We start from the raw sequence: 22592 nt of genomic DNA on the forward strand, positions 1-22592 counted from the left end.
CTTTTATTCATTCCAATCCATCAACTAATCAGACAATCGATTCATTTTTGAAAGTGCTGGTTAGGCCCATTCCATTCACTCGCCCTTTCCGCCTCTCACACATCTCTCAATCCGCCTCTCTCTCTCATCTCTCTCCGCTAGCGCTTTCCGCCTCTCACGCATCTCTCAATCCGCCTCTCTCTCGCATCTCTCTCCGCCTCTCTCTCTCGCCTCTCTCTCGCTTCTCTCTCTCGCCTCTCTCTCTCTCATCTCTCTCTTCCTTTTCTGCCTCTCCCCTTCTACACTCTCTATTTATCTCTTATCGACTGAAAACTTTGTGAATCCATAATTCATCTCGTTTGAAGACGAAGTTTAAGCCTCAATCAGATATTTTGGAGCTTCGATTGATCTATCCAAACAGGTTTTAAATCGATATTGGAGCTTAGATTGATCTATCCAAACAGGTTTTAAATCTATCGATTTAGATAAAATTTTCCACTCCTTATCATAATTTATATATGCCTTTTGTTGCTTTTTAGGTATATTGCTGTTGAGTTTGCTTCAATATGGCGTGGGATGGGAGCCACTGTAAATTTGTGCTTTAGAAAAGAACTTCCCCTCAGGTTGATTACAAATGATGTCTTAATGACATTTTCCTCATTTTGCATTTTAGTTTGTTGCAAATTTCAGTACACAAGTCAATCTATTCTCTCTGTGGCTAAGGAACTTGTAAATTGTCATTTGCCATCATATGAACTGGGCCTTATTGGTACAGAAACTATGTAAAATGCTAACATTTAGATTGGTGTTAGAATAAAGCTTTTGCTTGTAGCCTTTATGGACGAGGTTGACTTTCTGTTCATGCTTTGTATAAATGATTACCCTCATTGTTCATAGATTAGTAGCTATTATGAGCTCTAGGCAGGTTAATGATTTTGTTATCAGCCAGTATATATAATAACATGGTGATGGATATACTTTGCTTAATGTTTACGCATCAGCCACTATCAATTCTGACTAGCGCGTTAAGCACCTAGGAGGCTGTTCTGATAATATCTGAGCCTTGCTTTATCTAGTGTTTTACATGCGAATATGCTTAATTTCCTGTCTGATACTTGAGGTCTCTAATCAGTTTTACCTTGACAAGAAGATGCTCCTAATTTTGTTTTAAACTGCACTTCTATTTCAAATGTTTTTTTTGATATGCTGTAGTATTTTTTTTAGATTGTGTGCTACGTGTTTAATTAAAAGCCTCTAAGAACATCAACATGGTTATATGCAGTAATGGCACGGCTTCCGTTAAGTAAAAGAAATTCTAGGCGAAGGAAGAGAATTATGCTCTATATGGTGTGGCTGAAAATGATTGCTTCAATATCTTGGTATTTTCAAATGATTGTTGTGTTAGGGACTAGGGTAGCACTAAGACCAAGGTACTCAATTTTTAAGATGGAAAGGATTCACTATGTTGATAGGTTAGTTAAACAAAGTGATGATATGTGTATTAAAAATCTTCGGATGGATATGAAGACATTTCATAAACTATGTTTTACCCTTGAGTCAAGAGGATATATACGCGATACCAAGTATATGAATGTGACTGAACAAGTTGCTGTGTTTTTATACATATTAGCTCATCATGAAAAAATGAGTGTTTTGAGCACAAATTTCCAAAGGTCAACTGAAACAATTAGTAGACATGTTCATATGGTTCTTAATGGGGTTTTGAGATTACAAGAATTTAAACCACCTGAACCGATTCCAAATGACTCAACCGATGAAAAGTGGAAGTACTTTAAGGTACGATTAAACACTCTAAAAATATTATCCTAGAAGATATCTACTACTTACATGTTGTCTCATATTATGTCTATATTTTATTAGAATTGTCTTGGAGCTCTGGATGGAACACATATTAGAATGAACGTACCTGTACAAGACAAGCCTAGGTATCGGAACAGAAAAGGTGAAATTACAATCAATGTCCTTGCTGCGGTCACACCTAATTTGCAGTTTACTTATGTGCTAACCGGTTGGGAAGGATCTGCTGCTGATGGGAGAGTCCTAAAAGATGCGTTGTCACGAAAGAATGGACTAAAAGTTCCTAAGGGTATATATACTCAATTTGTGTTTTTTTAAAGATGTGTTTGTGCAATGTGTAAACTGAAAATTTTCAATTTTAAAGGTACTTACTATCTCGTAGATGCGGGTTATACTAATGGAGAAGGATTTTTGACACCTTTTCGAGGAGTAAAGTACCATAGGAATGAATGGAAAGAGGGATATCAACCAATATGTGCCAAAGAGTATTTTAATATGAGACACTCAACGGCGCGAAATGTGGTTGAACGTGCTTTTGGGATTTTAAAAAAGAGATGGGCTATATTAAGAAGTCCGTCATTTTACCCTCTTAAAATTCAAAATCGGATTATTCTAGCTTGTTGTGTGTTGCATAATTATATTAGAGCCGAAATGAATAGTGATTCTTGCGAACTCGACTTTGACATGGAAGGGGGAACAAATATGGAGTATGAGGTTGTCGAAGACAATATTACAAGTATTGGTACAAGTCCGGAATGGACATCTTTTAGAGACAACCTAGCTGAAACGTTATTTAATGAATGGAGAGGCTCTTCAAGGAGATAATTTTAGGTTTGTTACTCTTTAGTCTTGATTTACTGATAAATTTACTGATCTTGTGCTAGTTTATGAAAGCAGTGCTCTTTTAAATTTTAGGTTTGGCTCTGGGCATTCACAAGCTTTTAAATTGGCAGTCTCAAGCTTATTGGTATAATTTTGGTGAGTCTGAAAAGCCATAGTATGTTGTTTTCTTTGCTGATGTGCCTGCAAATTATATTATAAATTCTGTTCAAAACAGAGTTAAATTGTCATTTTACAGAACTGCTCTGGCTTTTACCAAAATTTTACAGAGTTAAATTGTTAAATTTTCACTTTACAAAAATAGTGTGTGTTGTTGATGAGTGTATGTTTTCATTTCTTTTATTGCAGTAAGTTAGGTGTGTGTCTTTCAGACGATGATTAATAGAATGCTAGTTTAGTATATTTATTGTGTTTTATCTTCTTGAATTTTAACCAATCTAGCATGTGCAACACAGAGTGACTTGAAAGTAAAGTGGGAGACAGAGAAGTTGATCTTTGAGCAAAATGTGAGAGTTACACCTAATTCTTGTTGATCGTTTGTATATGGGGATGCGCTAATGCTCTTATTTACTTTTTTCAGGCAGAGACAGAGATATCTCTGCTAAAACAGGAGAAGTTTCGGCTGCAATCAGAGGTTAGCTCCCCTCAAATTTATATTATCTGTGTGGCTGAATCACATGTGTAGTCGTATTTGTTGGTTTTTTTAGAATGTGTGTTACGTGTTATGGCCCCATAAGTATAGATGAAAAGGGTAAAACATGAAACTCACAATAAAACTGAAGCCAGTAAACTCATTGCATAAAAATTAAACTGATCTGCTTCGCCTCTTTCACAAACTCATTGCATTTTGATTTTGCATTTATATGTTTCTCCCTGTCTTCTGGCGACTTCACTTCCACAGCAGCCTCTTCTTCATTCATATCTTTCTCTGATTCTGCAGCTAAGTAATTATTAATTTATTGCATAACTGTACTACTGTCTACTAACTAACTGCATTTTTATTATTACATTCAAGAAAACGATGCTGTTTGTACAATTCTGGCTTTTTTTGTTAGAATCTTGCCAGTAATTAAGGTAAATAGTATGATTTTAGGCCTGCGCTACTGTGGTCCATGCACTTCATTATGAGTCAGTAATGTCGCTTCTGTGCACTTTGTTTTGTTGCTCACTAATTTAACATTGGAAATTGTTTGGCTTGTTATTTAAGATTCTCAAGAAAAGTCTTGTAGATGTATATTCTCAGGAAAAGTCATGTAGGTATATTCTAATCTAAGCTGCAGCTACTTAATAAAATTGTGCAGGTACTTTTATTTCGATGGAAAAAACCACTGGAAGATGATGATGTTTAACTCTACATTATGGAATAATGCCTGCACGTGTTGCGGTTCTCCGGTGTTCTCATATTCACTTCCCAAATTTTGTATTTTATTTGTAAATTATGAAGGAGAATTGATAGTGGCCAAAGTTTGGATTTTATTTGTAAATTTGTAATATTTATTATAGTTGATTTTATACTAATAATTTGTGTAATGAAATGGGAAGTATGCTATTGATATGAAATTAATTAATTTGTGTATGTAATATATAAATTCTGAAAGTTAAAGTTTTACATGGAAATATTTGCTAAAAAAAATATTTAATTACCATTCCATTCCTTTGAGTAACCAAACAACTCAAATGAATGGAATTGTTCATTCCATTCCAACCATAAAAAAATGAACCAAACAAGAACCTTGAATCGATCATTCCATTCAAACTTGTTTCCATTCTCCCACCATTCCATTCTCAATTTCATTCCATTCTTAGCAAATTTCATTCATCCCAACCAAACGGAGTGTAAAATCTTTAGATACGTATAAGAAAAAATCTGAGATAACATATTCCTGGCTGCTGGCCAGTGGCTACTACAAAGATTATTATATTTTTCTTATTATTCTTTCCCTTTCTTAGTATATACAGGATTAGAGGGTCAATGACATCTTGAGTACCTGACATTTGTCTTTATTTATCTCAATATATCCACCAGTTTATAATTTTTTTGAAGCAACCCAAGTTTGTAATTTTATATAATATACAATATACTACTTTATAACCCGAGTTTAATTTTATATAATACTAGTTTATAATTCGTGACAACAACGAGATTAAATAATTTTTTAAATTTTATAATTTATACATATATATACTATCGTTGTTTATATACAACTTTTTTATATTGACATTTGATCTTATTTTAAATGATTTTTTCGAAATTCTTTTCTCGAATATATGTTATGGTATGGATTTCTTTTAGAATGATATATTTTATTTTAGCAAAAATATTATTTTTCTTTATGATTTGATGAAAAATATTATCTGACTGGTTTATAAGGGTATTTATCTTTGATAGATTATAATTTTTTTATTTATAATTATTTTAGAAATCTAACAGATAAATTTAATATGTATCGCTAGTAGGAGTTCTTGTAAGTCTGATAGTGGTAATTGTTTCAATAGTTGTTTGAAAAATTAATTTAAACTAATTTGTGATCAATTTTTTTGATAATATCTTATGTTTCGGTCCTTTTACGATATCATGTGCCATTATTAATGACGGGGCCATCGTTATCAGGAGATTTTGCATATGTCATCAAAGTGTTATCATCTCTTATTCGTCTTTATCGCAATCTTGTAAAGAAAATGGCTTGAATTAAATTTTATAGTAGTAAATTTGGCTAATAATATCATATAGACTCCTTATATATTTGAGTTCTAAAATATGATAAGAATTCAATGGATTTGTATGGATTTGGGTGATGATCAATATGGACTACTTATTTATTTGAATTCTGAAATAGGATAAGAATTTTATAGATTTATTTTATAAATTAAATTGTTTCAATTTTAAAAATTAAAATGAATAATTATATTAATGATATACTTCTTGACCTGAAATCGAAAATTTAAAAATCGAACCGATTATAATGGTTGTGGTTTCCGTTTTAGGATAAAATCGAAACAGAAAAAATCGAAAGTAGCTGATTTAAATATATATAGGGTCTTACTCCAATTCAAACCAAATTAGCCTATAAACTAAAAATCACTAGGTATACCCCCAATTTTACTATATTCACTCCATAATTATTAACTGCACTCCACTACATGACTTCATATTATTTATTTATTATTTTTTTTAAATTTCAGGGGAACCCAAGTGCTGACGTGATAGTCTGGGTGACCCTTGACGTGACGGTTTGGATGGGGGCCATAATGCTGACATGTCGGGTGACATGACGTCTGGGTGGGTTCCACTGCTGACGTGACATTTGGGCAAAAAGTGTAGCTTTTGAAAAATTGATGTGCTAGTTTTAAAATGTATAAAGAGATCTTTGATCATTTTAAAACTAGTTTTTAGTTTTTTAGACTAATATTGGTTTGTATTTAATCATCTTCATATATATATAAATATATATAGAGAGAGATAGAGAGAGGGAGAGTTCTATTCAACTACAAACCACCTAAATCTAAAAACTAAAAACCTGGGATCCATCCCACTTTTCTAATCAGCCCAGCCCACTTCTCTGACTATTGTTGCTTACCACTTTCCTATAATTCGTAGGAAAATGATATACACAACATATACATACAAAACTATGTATAGCATATACATACAAAATGATTATCAATTAACACAAACCCATCCTCTCTGATCTTCATCTTCTTCGATCTCTAATTTCTATGTTTGAGAAGTAACGTAATTAATAATCTAAAATGCAATCATGAGAGAAGACATGAAAATCACTAATTTCAACAACACAAATCACTATATTCTAAAACCAATATCACTGATTTATAAAGCGGTTATCACTAATTTATAAAACGAATATCACTAATTTGTATAGCAGAAATCATTAATTTCTATAACTATATCAAAGCTTTAACAACACCAAAATCCATGTCTGAGCGTTAATCATTCAAGACATTAAGAGAGAGGTCGTCGAAAAAGATTGGGGGAGGGGAAGGAAAAGATGGAGAAAGTGATGACGGCGAATGGACAGATCTGCTGATAGCAGGGAAAGAAAGGTGATCTAATGATGGGAAAGATTAATGATGGGAAAGATGAAGGGTGGAGCTGGTGACGATGATGGTGAAATCAAGGTCAGGGATGGATGGATAATGGTGGCGGATCGCAGGTGACAACGGTAGTGAGTGTTAACTCATATCAGGGGAAGTAGGGGCTTGTTGGTCGGAGGCAGATCTGGGTGGGTGGGTTTTACTAATTCCAAGTGTGGGGATTAGTTTTAACAGAGTGTCTTTAGTAATTACAAGAGTTTTAATAGTGATTTTTAGTTTTTATTATATATATATGGGTAAGGTTCAAATTAGAACCAATATTAAAATTAGAACTTAGGACCACACACATCCATCAGATGAATTTGAATTCAATGGTCATGATCTGCCTAGCTATATAAATATAAATTACAACTTAATGATATTTAAGATACCTTATCTTTATATGTAAATCATTACTACAAATCATAATAATCATTAACTACTACCTAATCATCATAATAATCAGTTAATATATATGCAATTTGTTATAAATGCAAATCAAACTTGCAACATGTGATTCTCAATCAATTTTAATAATATAATATTACAAAATACGATATTCTGTTGCAGTACACGTAAATATTACAAAAAATGAGATTCTACTACAGTACATATCTGTGATTCTCAATCAATTTTAATAATATAATATTACAAAATATGATATTCTGTTGCAGTATAGTAAATATTACAAAAAATGAGATTCTGTTGCAGTACATATCTAGCTCATATAATATTACAAAACACGAGATTCTGCTGCAGTACATATCTAGCTCATATAATATTGCACAACATGAGATTCTGATGTAGTACATATCTAACTCATATAATATTAAAAAACACGAAATTCTGTTGCAGTACATATAGATAATAATAAAATATCAAAACAAACACACTCCAGTTCTTCGTATTTTGGAGTTCTGTTGAATCACACTACGAAGATATTGAATTAAATATTAAATGTATTTTGATTGTTGAAATGATCAAATATAAATTAAGAATGTGCATTGATTGAGATATTTATATTTAAATATGTACTAAATTAAAACACATTCATACGTTAATTAATTTCACACATTCAAATTACTCTCATTTAATGATTATTAAATATGGTTCTAAGGTTCTAAGTTTAAGCGGTTCTATCAGGAACCTGACCCATATATATATATATATATATAACACAAGAATAATAATAATACATATAACTGTCTTAATATCAATTTCATGCACAAATTAAATTTATCAAGAATCCCTCAATCTTCAGTTGTTAAAACTTTGAGATTTCCTCTACCTCCGAGACCTATTTAATAATTTAATAATACATATAATTATCTGATAATTAAGAAATTTTAAAAAAATTAGAATATTACTAGTAGTAATATTGATACGCTACTTGTAGTAATTTACTACAAGTAGTGTATCAATATTTCTAAAAGTAAAATAATATATATATATATATATATATATATATATATTTAAAATACAAGAGATTATAGACATGTAACGAAGTGCAACACATTTAGAATTTGCAAGGAATTGATAACAACAGATTTGGACATAATGCATGCTCACTTTTATGTCAGGAGGGATATTCATTTATTTTGAGCAAAGTTCTTCATGAGCCTGTTTGAAAGATTTAGTTTCGTAAACATAAATGAGGAACTTATTACTTTACTAACGTTTTACTTTTTCAGTTTGAAAATATATTTTCTTTTTTTATTCTTGTGATTTTAAAACCGAAACCGAATCGACTGGAAATGATCCGAGATTTTTGAAATCAAAACCTATTCGATGGTTCGGTTTTGATTTTCAATTCTAAAAATTGAAGGCTTACAATATCCTAAACTCGCACCGATCCGTATGTTACTCTGCCCCGTCAAGTATTGTTCGATTAATCTCACCTATATCAGAATTTAGGTATCGAACAGATACTATGACTATATTATAGTTTGATAAAAAAAAAATATTGTATTCAGGTCAAAAAAAATATTGTATACAGGGACTACCCGAACCAAACGACCCCTAATGATTTACTCACAATTAACCGAGCAGGCTGTTAACTGAGAGGCTGGATTGAAGGCGTGGCGGAGCTGGGCCAGGCGCTGAGTGGCGAGTCGTCTCGGTGAAACCAGGTGTTGATAGACTTCTGCCGATGCTTCTTCAAGTGGCCATTCACCGAAACTGAACTGAGTGTCTCAACTTGTGTACACATTTGTGTCTATGTTAGGTGTGAATTATCCATTCAAATTATTAATATTAATATAGTAATAAATGATATTAAAGTTTAAATTAAAAATAATAAATTATGAACTATATACTCACCGTCTGTGCTTCGCACAGGTTAAAAGACTTGAAAATATACTCCATTTTACACTCTAATGTAAAATAACATAAGATAATTATATTCAGATATCTTCTCACTGAATCTACCCGGGTAGAGCTGTATGACTTGCATAAGTTGCATGTGCACGTACTGTGTACCCCTCTGCACTGGCGGACCTATGTGTTGTCCTAGCCTACTAGTAGTATCAGAAGAGCTGTAAATAAGAATAGAGCGAGTTTTTTGACATTTACGGTGGCAGCTAATTCTGTCACTTACCCATCTCCAACGGTGGAACCAGTTTTTGGCCTAAATCTTGATCTAAATATAGACCGAATCATCTTTCCATTCCAACAGTTTAGCCTAAATTTTGGCCCAAATTCATATATCAATATTTTATTCTTATAACTATCTTTATATTATTATTCTAATCTTTTAACAATAATATAAGATTTCATATTAATATTAAACTCAATAAATTCATTAAATTAGAAAAACATTACATTTAAACAAAAAAAATTTAATATATTAAATATAAATATTAATTATTTAATAATTATATTAACATATAATCATTCAATTAACTAAATATACAAAAGATAAAAGGTTATTACTATATTATTAAAAAGATTTAGGCCGGTGAATAGTGCCGGTCTAAATTTAAGCCAGTAGTGTTAACCGGTCTAAATTTGGACCAAGATTTAGGTCACTGTTGGGAAGATTTAAGCCGAAACTGGCTCAAATTTGGACCTTTAAGCCACTGTTGGATTTGCCCTTAGGTTGTGTTCACTTGAAGTGAATAGAATGGAGGGAGAATGAAATGAATTTTGTACTCTAAAATGGTGTTAATCAAAGAAAATATATATAATTTTCATTCTTTCAATCATTCCAACCTTACTATTTTAGTTATAACTCTAACCCATATGTTTTGAAAGGATTGCTCATTCCATTTGAACATCATGTTTCTTCACAATTTTTCTCATAAAAAAATTAATTACATTCATATTTTGTCACCATTATCTCATACTTTCTTCCTTCTCCTTAAAACTTCTATATAATTTTTCATTCTGTTTTCCTCTCATTCCATTCCATGAAGTGAACACAGCCTTAATATCTTTTGAATTTGTCTATATCATGTTATGTTTGCAAACAGCCAAACACACTCTTGATTATTAATCATTTTAGTTTCATATTAATATTAAATATGAAAACTTCAATATATTAAAATATTCATAAATACAAATTTGAAAAAATCATTTATGATTATAATTAATTTAATAAATTAAACGTAAATTAATAATTTATCTTACGTAGCGGGGGTAAGGTAACAAAACACGGAGGGAGTGTACAACCGAGTACCAAGTACCTACCGAAGTAGTACGGAGGACTGTACTGAGGGAGTACTGTTCACTCATGTCTTTAACGGAACATGACCCCCTGCTTTTTTTATATTCTATCCGTTTTAAAATATAGGTCGTTTGACTTTTTTGCACGTAATTGTAAGTGCTTTGACCGCAGGCTAAAAATTATTATTTTTAAAATTTTCTTTTTTAGAATAAAAATATGTGATATATATTTTTGTTCAGAAAAAGAAAATTTTAAAAATAATGATTTTTAACGTGCGGTCAAAAGATTTAGAAATACGTGCAAAAAAGTCAAACGACCTATATTTCAAAACAAAAGTAGTATTCAATTCAACTTGATGCAGATCAAGTCTAATTAATTAGTAGGTGTTCATTTCTTGGACGTTATTAATTATTAGATTTATTATCTCACATCAATATCCTTTGTTAATCTGTTTTTATGTGATGTGCTCGTGGATACATGCTTAATACTGATCAAATTTATAAATTTGACAAATTTTATTGGCTCCTATTTCTTAATCTTAATAATGGAGACCCCTGTTTTACATGGGCACACATCAGACAAACTCTTAATAAAGGAAACTACATTTGAGTGAAACATCAAGTCCCAAAATTTAGTTAGGGTCATATAATATTTTAGAGTTCACATTTGAGTTTAAAATGATCATTTATTTATACTTGAAATTAAATTGACTATAGTTAGGATTTAGGATGGAGAGTTTATGGCCTAGAGGCCTAAACCCTTAAGCCTAAACCCTAATTAATTCTACGCTTTAGGGACATCAGACCCTCAAGCCTATGATGCAAATTAAACAATTAATTTTAAAACATAAATTTTTAATATTTTAGGGTTCATATTTGGATTTTAGAATGATTTATTTATATTTAAAATTAACTTTGTTTTATAAAAATACATTTTTTTTTAAATAAACAGTATTCAAAACAAAAATTTTAAGTTGTGTTTTGATCGTAAAACACAACTTAAAATTACGTTCTGTGTATAATTTTATTAAAAAAAATAAAAATTGCAACCGAAGTTGCGTCAAGACCATCTCGAGGGATCATGACATAGCATTTTCCTCTCAAATGTGACATGTCCAACACCCGACTAAAATTATAGTCAATAAAACTATTCATTTTAAATTTTAAAACTCAAACAATTAAATTGAAAAACAACTCTAGTTTGGTTATCATAGTATGATTTTCATTTTTTAACAATAACTATATTATTATAATATTATAGATCTATAATGTAAATAATATCCTGCCAACCGAGTTACATTATCAACAAATTTATTCGTTTTAATTTTTAAAACTGATCAAATAATTTAACTTACGAAACAATTCTATGAAACTTGTATCGTGTTTCAAAATTTAAATAAACAAGATTCAATATTGATACTAAACATCAAAATTTGATTCTTATCATATATTTTTCTAATAATAACAATAACTATATTAGACCATTATTAATAAACTTCGATATTGATGGGACTTTGTTATGTTCCGTGAATAAAAGAATTACATTGTCAACAAAATAATTTGTTCTGATTTTTTAAATTCAAACAACTTAATTAATGAAACAACTTTAATTTCGTTATCATCATTTACATTTTTATTGAATAATAATTATTATGATACTACTATGAAAAGACTTCTGTAATAGTAATACTGTAATGTTTTTACTTAATAATAATATTTTTATATAATAATTATAGTTTTTTTGATGTAATATTTAATAATAATACGAGTAGTTATTATGCAAACTTCATCGAGAATAAAACCACTGCGAATAAACGAGCTCACAAGATATTGTCAAATTTTTTTAATAACATATTTGTTTTGTATTTATTTAAGTTAAAACCTCTATTAGAAATCAATATTAATTTGTCAAATAACTATTAATATTAGATTTACATGAACTTTAATTAGCGTTACATAAAATATTATCTATTTTAGACGTCTAAAACGATTATGAAATAAAACAATTAAGTTGTGTTTCAATTCAAAAAAAAATAAATAAATTAAGTTATACTGAAAATTGAATACCCTCTTAGCCAATTTATATATGATGGTGTTGAATATTTTTTCGTCTATTTAAAATCATAAAATAATATAATAATTTCGTTAAAATAAAAGTATCATTCTTAAATATATTCGTATCATAAAATGAGTTTTTAGAATAATTTTTGTAGAAAAATAAAATTTAAAACAAAATTGAATGTTGATATGTTAATACATAATAAATTGTATATCTCAACAACAATATTTTAAATAACTGTATTGAAAATGTTACAATTTTAAATAAATTATAAATTTAATAAATTTCTATAATCCCATGTTTGGACGGTAGCATTGATAGCCAACTAATGAATAACTTAGGTGTTCTATTACGTGCTCGTTTGTTTGTAAGAAGCATGTCTTCTGCTATTCTTGATCGGTTTGTGTAAATAAGTAGAAGCATTTTTTAGAAGAGAGTAGAAGCATTATTCAGAAGCTGAAAATGCTAGCTTCTCTCACAGCTTTGCTTCTTTTCTAAACATTTTATTAACTTATTTACTTTTCAATATTAATCCACTTCATAATTTTGAATAATAAATCATTTTTCTTAAAATTGCCCAACGGATCCATATATTCCATATACAAACCGACAAGCTGCCAATATTTTGGCTCTTTGTGGCGTTAAACACCTTTTGATATTCATATTCAGTGCTCGTACATGAATTTGCCACAAGTCCGCGGTGGTCCAATTTTGTCATGTATTCATCTCCCCTGCTATAAAAGCTGGGTCTTATTATGATAATTAAACCCAAATACGATTTTTCTAGTGTGTGCCCGTAGGCACACATTAAGCATCAAATTCTATAAATTTGGTAAATTTTGATTGGCTCTTACTTCTTTATAATAGTGGACTCCTGCAAATTTACCAACCAAATCAATAAAAAACAACCAAATTTATAAAATTTGGTGCTTAACATGTGCACATGAACACACACGACAAACCTTTAAAATAATCAACAAAATACTTTTAAATACGTGCAAAACATTGGAAAGTTGCGTGTCATTTTTTAAATAACCAAGGGACGGATATTAATTCCGGTTGACCATAGGGCGTGAATTTTCCTACGACGTTTATAACGTGAATTTTCCCGCATGTTCTTAAAATGAAAACCGACCAGTTTGTAATTTAGTCAATATTTATATTGACCAGAATAAGGAAAAAAACAATTTCGTTTGCATGAGCTGTTTCACTTGCATGTGGACGTAGTGTATATACCCTTTCTGATTTGTCTATAAGAGGAGCCATGAGCTTGTTGCTTCAGCATTACAAATTATACCAGCAACAGCCCTCAATATATATTTTCTTCACTCACAGAAAAACATGGGCAGCCTCTCAGTCCCAAAATTTAACCCCTTGAACCTAGACTTTTTTTCCAGTGAATCAAACAAAGTGATCGAGTTCATCACAGCTTACTACAAGAATGTCGAAAAATACCCGGTTCGAAGCCAAGTTGAACCTGGTTTTCTCCTCAATATGTATCCGAAAGAAGCTCCCTCTCAGCCAATTTCACTTGATACCATTCTCCAGGAGCTCCAAGCTGACATTATTCCAGGCATCACCCACTGGCAAAGCCCCAACTTTTACGCTTACTTCCCCACAACGACAAGTAATGCTGCTTTTCAGGGAGAGATGCTTTGCAATGCTCTCAACGTCGCCGGATTCAACTGGATATGTTCTCCAGCAGCCACGGAGCTTGAAATGATTGTCATGGATTGGCTAGGCAAAATGCTTAGCCTCCCTCAGTCATTTCTTTTCGCGGGGAACGGTGGTGGAGTTTTACAAGGAAGTACTTCTGAAGCACTAATATGTGTACTTTCTGCTGCAAGAGACAGAGCTTTGAAACAACATGGTGAGGATAGTATAACAAAGCTGGTTGTCTATGCCTCTGATCAAACACATTTCGTTGTCAAAAAGGCAGCTAAATTAGTTGGAATTCCTACTAAAAATTTTCGTGTCATACCAACATCACTAGCTACTTGCTTTGCACTAAAACCATATGATGTTAAGATGGCTATTGAACGTGACTTAAAGTCCGGTTTAGTCCCATTGTTTGTTTGTGCAACGGTTGGAGCCACGCCTTCTGGCTCCGTAGACCCTGTGGAGGGACTTGTTTTGTTGGCCAAAAAATATGGCTTGTGGCTTCATATTGAAGCTGCGTATGCTGGAAGTGCTTTCATTTGTCCTGAGCTTACGCGTTATCTTAAAGGCATAGAGCATGCTCATTCTATTAGCATGAATCTCCACAAATGGTTATTAACAAACATGGACTGTAGTTGCCTCTGGGTGAAAAGTCCAGATGTATTGTTGGAGTCTTTGTCCATGACTGACGAGATTCTGAGAAATGAGGCTAGTGAATCTAAGAAGGTTGTGGACTTCATGGACTGGCAGATCGCCACAAGCAAGCGATTCAGGGCTCTGAAGCTGTGGTTTGTGCTGCGTCGATATGGTGTGGATAATCTGATGACACATATCAGAAGTGACATTGAATTGGCCAAGCATTTTGAGGCATTGGTTAATTCAGACAAGAGGTTTGAGGTGGTGGTGCCTGTCAATTTTTCGCTTGTGTGCTTTCGACTAAAACCGAATGAGGAAGGAGAGGAGAACTTGAAGATCTTGAACTGGAAATTGATGGAGGCAGTGAATTCAAGTGGAAGAGCTTACATGACTCATGCTGTGTTGGGTGATATATTTGTGATACGCTGTGCCATTGGGACTTCGTTAACTGAGAAGAGGCATGTTAATGAATTGTGGAAATTGATTCTCGAGAAAACTGAGGTCATCTTGAAGCGAGACCAGTGATAGGAGATTCAGCTAGCTAGTAGATATAAATCGAGCCACATGAAATATGAAATGGCCCAGTTTGGTGGACCTAAAATAATGACTTATTATTAGAAGGAATTTAATAATGACTAGCTTTTTATTTGAAATATTTTTCTACTTTTAGGTTGCTTTCTGAACCAGTATGAAGTAGATATTTTTTAGTTTAAAGTTTGAAAATTATTATGAACCCTGAATTTTAAGTTTGCTTTAAGCTTTTTTCCGGAATCACTGACGAAATCATCTTTATACATAGCATCATGAATCTCGGCGATATCTCTGTATGGCTTCATCTTTTACTGCTACAAGCAATTTCTCTGCAAAATTATGAGTATTAAGTCGGACAGAAGACACAAAAAAGATGATTGTTCAGCATTCACCAGTATAGACCGGACTTTTAGCGTCGGTCAAAATGGGTCGAGGGTACGGGCATAGTACATGCTTAAAGTGTACACTTAAATAGCTAGAAAAAACTGAGAATGAAGAAATAATAATTACATATATATAACAAAATAAAATGTAAGAATGCTCAACTGCATGTCAGCCATATCCGTCTCCAGAAGTAAGTGGGTGAATCCATACTTTCCCTTCTATTACTTAGAACGTCGTTTAAAAAATCGTGATAGCATAAATAACACACTACAGTATCAGTATCAGTTAAAAAATCTCGCAACATTTCCGACCGACGTCAGTAGGAAATTTAGCTAGGCTCCATGTCATCCTCACTCAGCCAATCACAAGTCGACGACAAGTTAAAAGTTGGCCAATTATTTTAAACCAGTCGAGGCGGTTGGAAATGTGTCGGTCGGATTTACTGACGCGACGTTCATGTCAGCTAAAGAACGTTAGTGAACGGGACTCACACCCACTTATAACCGACCGACATGGTTCGGTCGGTAACGGCGCTCCTAAATGACCCACTTTTTTACGACGGATATCGTTTGGTCGATAAGTCGGTCGGAAATGCCCGCTTTTTGACCGACCATTGTGGTGGTCGGTTTTGACGGTCATAAATGCCCGTATTTTTTGTAGTGTAAAAATGTTCAACTGCATGTTACCTATATCCATCCCTAGGAGTAGGTGGGTGAATCCATACTTTCCCTTCTAATACTTAGAACGTCGTTTAAAAAAATGATCATAGCATTAATAACAAACTACCGTATCAGTTAGGCGTGAGCATTCGGTCGGTCTGGTCCAAAACCGGACCGAACCGAATAGACCAAGAACCGAAATTTAATTTTTTTCGGACCGAACCGTACCGAAATTTTATAATGGACCGAACCGGACCGAACCGAAATAATTTGGTTCGGTCCGGTCCGGACCGAAAGAACCGAAATTATTTTAAAAATAAAAAATTATATTATAAATAAAACTAAAATTCATCTTTTATTTTAAAATTTTAATATTAATTAATCACCCCCAATTCATTAAAAATAGATATAATTAAATTTACAAATTAGATATTATAATTATAACATATAAGATATATATAATATAAATATTAATTAAAATTATATATATTTCGGTATATTCGGTACGGACCGGACTGAATTTTATTTCGGTCTATTCGGTCCGGACTGAATAGACTGAATTTTCAGAAAATTAGGACCGAACCGAACCGAATTTACACGGTTCGGTTTTTCGGTTCCGGTACGATTTTGCTCACCCCTAGTATCGTTAAACAAAGTCATGGCATATAGGTCAACCAATAGTGTCGGTTAAACAGAACGGTAACAAAAGATCAACATATAATGTCGGCTAAAACAAGGTCGTGGCATAAAGATCAATCTACAATGTCAGTTTTAGAAGAACCAACGTCCTAGATACTCTGGGCGTTAGCGTTCTCGAAACGGACGCAAAGGGGAACTTATAGCATGGGTTGACTCAAAATGTCTTGCAGAATTGAATATAAGTGTCGATCATGCTTACCACCCGTGCATATAAGGTGTTTAGGCGTCGGCCCATCATAAAACCAGAAGCCCGATGCCAAAAATATATTCCGTACAACAAAAAACTTAATTGTAACTTGAATAATTAGCTAGAAGAGCATGAATTGATATTTTCCATATGCAAGCACATAGATCTGAATAGATCTTGACATCAAACAACAAATTAGGATCATATGATCAGATTTTAAAATTGGGAAAATAGATTTTTTCGCCACCAAACTTATTGTTTATTTAGAAATTTGCCACCAAATTATAGTTTTTTTTTCCTTTTGTCAGTAATGTTAGGTTCGGATTTTTTTTAGTCACTAACCGTAGGTTCGGATTTGATTATTAACATTATGTTATTTTTTAGTATTATTAAAATATAGTGATAATCTGCAATATATTATGAATATCTGATATATGTCTATATCTTTGTATATAGTAATTCATATGTCCCCTAGATATTTCATCTTGGAGATGAGAATTTAACATGCATTATAAGACTCCTAAAAAATTTATTTTCATAAATTATTTTAATTTTTTTCTAAATAAAAGTTATGATTGTCTATTATCTATATTATATATATTTTCATAAAATTCAAGGTTAGATGTCATCTACAATTATTTATACTATTATACAAAAATAAGGACGAATACTATAAAAAAGGTAGACAATATACAATTATTCCCGATTTTACCGCTCATTTATGTTATTATTACTCCCTCCGTCCTCATTTTTTTATAGTTCTTTTCCATTGCTTAGCACGTATTTTAAGATTCCTACTTCTTATAAAACATAGTTTCATAATTTAATTTTGAAATTTTCTTTTTTGTGTATAAAAATTCAAATGTTAAATTTTTATTCAAAAAAAATTAAAATAATTTATGAAACTAAGTCTTTTAGTAGTCTCATAATACGTGTCAAATTCTCGTCGACTACCATTATGTATCTATAATGCTAAAAAAGAATAATATAATGTTAATAATCAAATCCGAACCTAAAATTAGCGACAAAAAAATCCGAACCTAACGTTATTGACAAAAAGGTAAAACATTATAGTTCGGTGGCAAATCTCTAAACAAACAATAAGTTGGGTGGCGAAAAAATCTATTTTACTTTTAAAATTTTGGTGCTGTGAATATTACCAGCACCTCTTATTAAACATATTTATTACAAAACTTTGGCATACAAATAACATTCATGTACATATATCAAAATTTAAAGTAAAATAATACATCAAAGTCAGAAAGAACAATACAATTCTAGTTTTTAAGATGTCTAAGCTTATGATAGATATTATATAATTTTCAACAATTACTTGTTGCACAGTTTTGGTTCATAGAGTACTTCACAATGATAATACTTAAGGCTTTTATACTTTTATTATACAAGAATGAAGGATAATGTTGAGTGATTACATAATAGTATAAATGAGGGTCTCTTTAGATAGAAAAATAAAGAATGAGGATAAGTCGTTGAATGATAGGTGATAATATAACGCAAAGATGTTGGGTGGTATGTCACCAAGATGTGAGTTAATTAACCTCGCTATGACAAGTGCCTCTGTGTGTAATTTATGCTCGAGTCTGTCACATAATCTTGCAAATATTGTGACACTACTCCAACCACTCCCCGAATGATAACAACACTTGTCTTCAGCCGCAGACTCATGCTATGCAGAATCGTAAGACCATGTACGGCGGCCGAGGTTTATCAACAACGCTAACCACGTATGATGATTAAACATTAATCAGGAGTAGCAAATTGTGAGTAAAAAAGGTTTTCTAACGCGCATGCATGTGAGAAAGGAAAAACATTTCTCTAATTTATAAAACAATACACATGTGCTTGTAATTCTCCCACGGATTCTAATAATCTATTATAATTAGCACTCATCGCACATTTCTACATATAAATTATATTACTATATATTATTACTAAATTCATAATTAAACTCAAAATTTACGTATATAGAGGCCGTATGACTACACTTATTTTTTTAGAAATAAGGGCTTATTTCTGAATAAAAGTTCATAAACTCTAATTTTTTCTAAATAAGTCCTTATTTTTCTTTTCAAATAATGAATACAAAATACTTTTTAATATTATATCTGAAAAATTTATATTATTTAGAAAAAAATAAGGGATTGTTTTTCATAATTAAGTGTTGCCACCTGCACATGCACCCGTTGGAGTCCAGTCCAGTTTATCCATCCATTCTAGTCTTACTCCAATCCAACGTACAGGACTCTGCAAACCCCGAGACATGTGCGCCATTCATGCTAGTAAATTCCCGGTGATTGTAAAACGTGAATTTTCTCAAAATACATAAAGCTATGCACCGAAACCAAATGATGTCAAGATTCCTGTTCAACGTGCCTTGAGAGTCAGGTTTAGTTCAATTGTTTGTTTGTGCAACGGTTGGAGCCACGCCTTCTGGCTCCATAGACCCTGTCGAGGGACTCGCTTTATTGGCCAATAATTGTCGCTTGTCAAAGGACTTAAGGACCTGTAAATAAGACCCGAGGGAGTATTTAACGTTTACACTAGCGTACAAACCGACAAGAGTGTTATCTTGTGAACTAAAATCTACGGCCTTGCCGAATACTAAGTACTTTTTCACTTAGGTCGACTTGACCCACTGTTTTTTGGATAATCAATTTATTAATTAGATCTTTATTTCTTGGACCTTATTAATTACTTACTATTCTACTAACTCATATCAATAATCGATTAAATGACTGAGAATGAATAATTTAGGTGTTCTATTATTTTCCAAATATAAATCGACAACCTGTCAAAATTTTAGCTCCTTGTGGCGTTAAACACCTTTTGATATTCATGTTCAGTGCTCATACATAAATTGCAACCACAAGTCTGTGGTGTTCCAAATGTCATGAAGAAGCCGCGTCTTACTTTTCAAGAACTGAAACGCATTCTCTTGTAATTTGACATACAGTATGATGACAAACTTGTCTTTTTTGTGTGTTTCTTGGTGACATATGTTTGCCTTTTGTGAATATTTTTCTTAGACTTCCTCATTTTGAATATGTAAAATTATATATATATGTAATGTAAAAGATAAATAAATGGAAATTAAACGCCAATATGGCATCCGTGGATTTCGCTTAATAAGTTGTTCTACCTATATTTTGAGTTAAAGAAACCAGTAAATTAATATAAATATCAACCAACAATTAACTTTTTTTTAATTATTTGGGCTTTTATATTATAACTAAATTATTATCATATCATACACAGGGACTTATAGCATTTATATTTCATTATATATGTTTTAATATTTAATTTAATTTCCAATATATATTTATATTTAGATAATATACGCTTTATAATATATATAAAAATAACAAATTAGAACTAATATACTTTTATTAGGTAGATAAACATATATTTTCATTGGACATTATATGACCTATAATTAATATTTGTTTTTCTAATGTATATGCTATAATATCTATTTTAAAAAATATATGTGTATGTTAAAATAATAATACTTTTTTAATTATAATAAATTTCTAAATATTTGATAAACATGTTTGGATTAATATATTTCTTTTAAATATGTTAAATAAGTATTTCTAGAGGACATTTTTATGACAAATATATGCTATGAAGGTCTTTAAAAGTGATTTAGTTATAATTACACATTAAAATATGTTATAAATTAAAAGACCTAAAAAAGATATCAATTTTCAGTGAATATATTTAATATTCAGTTGTCATATAATATTGGTGTCATTTTCAATATATGATGTGTGACTTGAGTCTTTCACAGTACACTCAAACTAATTATTGGAAGACTTCGTTTTTATGAATAAAATATGTATTATATACAAAAATTTAGAATTTTTTTAATTAAAAATAATTACCAAACTACTTCTAAATGCGTGCGAAAAATTGGAAAGTTGGGTGTTATATTTTACAATAACCACTAGAAGAAAAATGATTAAAAATCATCGTCAAAATCTGATTGCTTTTAGCTACAAATAATTATTAAAAACTACCAAAGAAAGTTGGAAGCTAAGCTTATAAGAGAATCTCTTCTTCGTCCCTGAGTGTATTAGACAAAGGGGTTTGAGATAAATTTAAATCTTAATTCAAGAATTAAAGATTTAAGTATAAACTAAGTCATGAATACTTGTAGTTTAACTTTATAAAATAAATGGTTTATTTATTTTGCTCTTTCGCTACAAACTCAAGGAAAAGTTTCTTGAGCTTCGGTTATCTCAAGGAATACACCTGTATTTCACTCCTTTGCTATTCTCTCTGTTTGATCTTCTCAAAATGCTTTTATATAAAATTCATCGTTTTATAAAATTTTGAATTTCTCCGATTCATTTCATATTTTTGTTGAATTTTTGAATCTCTGATCAAAAATCAATAAATGCTAACCAAATTGGTGGAATTTAATAAGCCATTCCAGTACTTCTAATCGCTTTTACATGGTAATTTTACAAAAAAGAACTGCTTATTTTTTTGCTACTTTCTTTAATAAACCATTCACCTATTATCAGTGTTCTAAAAATCGCCGAGTCGGCCGAGTACTCATTCCGAGTACTCGCTTTTAACCCCTCGTCCGATCCGAGTTCCGAGTAATCGGGTTCAAAACCGATTTATTAAAAAATCGGTCAAAACTCGGTTTGACTCCGAGTACTCGAGGTCAAATCCGAGTTTGACTTATCAATTTTTTATTATTTTATTTGAAAATTATTTCAAAAGAGACTAAACGTAAATTTATATATGTTTTGATCTTTTTTGCAAAGTATTGACATTAATTAGAAAGTATATGTGTCTTATCATTAAAACTTGTGAATGATTATTATGTCAAACACTATCAAACAAGTAACTTTTATTTGGACTTCATTATTTCAAGTGTGTTATAAATATATTAATATTATTAGATAATTTTATTATTAATCAGTATATAACTATATATAAGAGAAAAAATTAATTAAAAAAAATACCCGATTAGTTATCCGATAACTCATTCCGAGTACTCTCCCGAATTCCGAGTACTCATTTTTCCGGAACCAAACCGAGTTGGACCGATTTCCGATTTTTACAACCTTGCCTATTATATAATACCCAACATCATTATATCAAAGAGGGAAGAGCTATTAACAAAAATAAAAATAAAAAATATCCTAAAACTGCATAAGCATGTTTACACAGTACACAATTTCAAGTCCAACAGCCCTCTTTAATTTCAAACAATTTTATCAAAAGATTACATAAAATTCAAGTTGATAAATAATCATCCCATAAAGAAGCAAAACTGGACTGCTTCACAAAATAAGGATAAATATATAATTGAGTGGCTAAGAAAATAATACTATAACAAATAACACAA

The 22592-nt window shown here is 31.3% G+C and overlaps 2 protein-coding genes across 8 annotated transcripts; both read left to right on the top strand.

Annotated features, from left to right (window-relative positions):
* The first annotated feature begins 34 nt into the window (after nt 1–34).
* LOC108214963 (protein ALP1-like) lies at nt 35–4213 on the top strand. Of its 7 annotated transcripts, none has more exons than XM_064089498.1 (9): nt 35–443; nt 519–602; nt 1262–1776; nt 1861–2086; nt 2180–2628; nt 2713–2775; nt 3093–3143; nt 3218–3271; nt 3939–4213. In XM_064089498.1, exons 3-5 carry the CDS (start codon nt 1264–1266, stop codon nt 2620–2622), a joined length of 1182 nt encoding a protein of 393 aa, XP_063945568.1. In that variant the 5' UTR covers nt 35–443; nt 519–602; nt 1262–1263; the 3' UTR covers nt 2623–2628; nt 2713–2775; nt 3093–3143; nt 3218–3271; nt 3939–4213. The 7 variants fall into 7 exon arrangements, with proteins under 7 accessions (XP_063945568.1, XP_017242726.1, XP_017242725.1 ...); XM_017387237.2 differs by having other exon boundaries at nt 37–443; nt 2162–2628; nt 3918–4213; XM_017387236.2 differs by having other exon boundaries at nt 37–443; nt 2162–2628.
* Nucleotides 4214–13753: 9540 nt separating this feature from the next.
* LOC108213431 (tyrosine decarboxylase 1) lies at nt 13754–15380 on the top strand. The gene has a single exon (XM_017385222.2). It carries the CDS (start codon nt 13793–13795, stop codon nt 15269–15271), a length of 1479 nt encoding a protein of 492 aa, XP_017240711.1. The 5' UTR covers nt 13754–13792; the 3' UTR covers nt 15272–15380.
* Nucleotides 15381–22592: the final 7212 nt, after the last annotated feature.

Source organism: Daucus carota, chromosome 3 (assembly GCF_001625215.2).
Source record: "Daucus carota subsp. sativus chromosome 3, DH1 v3.0, whole genome shotgun sequence".
Taxonomy (NCBI): domain Eukaryota; kingdom Viridiplantae; phylum Streptophyta; class Magnoliopsida; order Apiales; family Apiaceae; genus Daucus; species Daucus carota.

Coding starts and splice junctions, on each gene's coding strand:
- LOC108214963 (XM_017387237.2), top strand. CDS start 1,264: ATGGCACGGCTTCCGTTAAGTAAAAGAAATTCTAGGCGAAGGAAGAGA. Junction 1,777..1,860: donor AAAAGTGGAAGTACTTTAAG/GTACGATTAAAC, acceptor ATATTTTATTAG/AATTGTCTTGGAGCTCTGGA. Junction 2,087..2,161: donor TGGACTAAAAGTTCCTAAGG/GTATATATACTC, acceptor TCAATTTTAAAG/GTACTTACTATCTCGTAGAT.
- LOC108213431 (XM_017385222.2), top strand. CDS start 13,793: ATGGGCAGCCTCTCAGTCCCAAAATTTAACCCCTTGAACCTAGACTTT.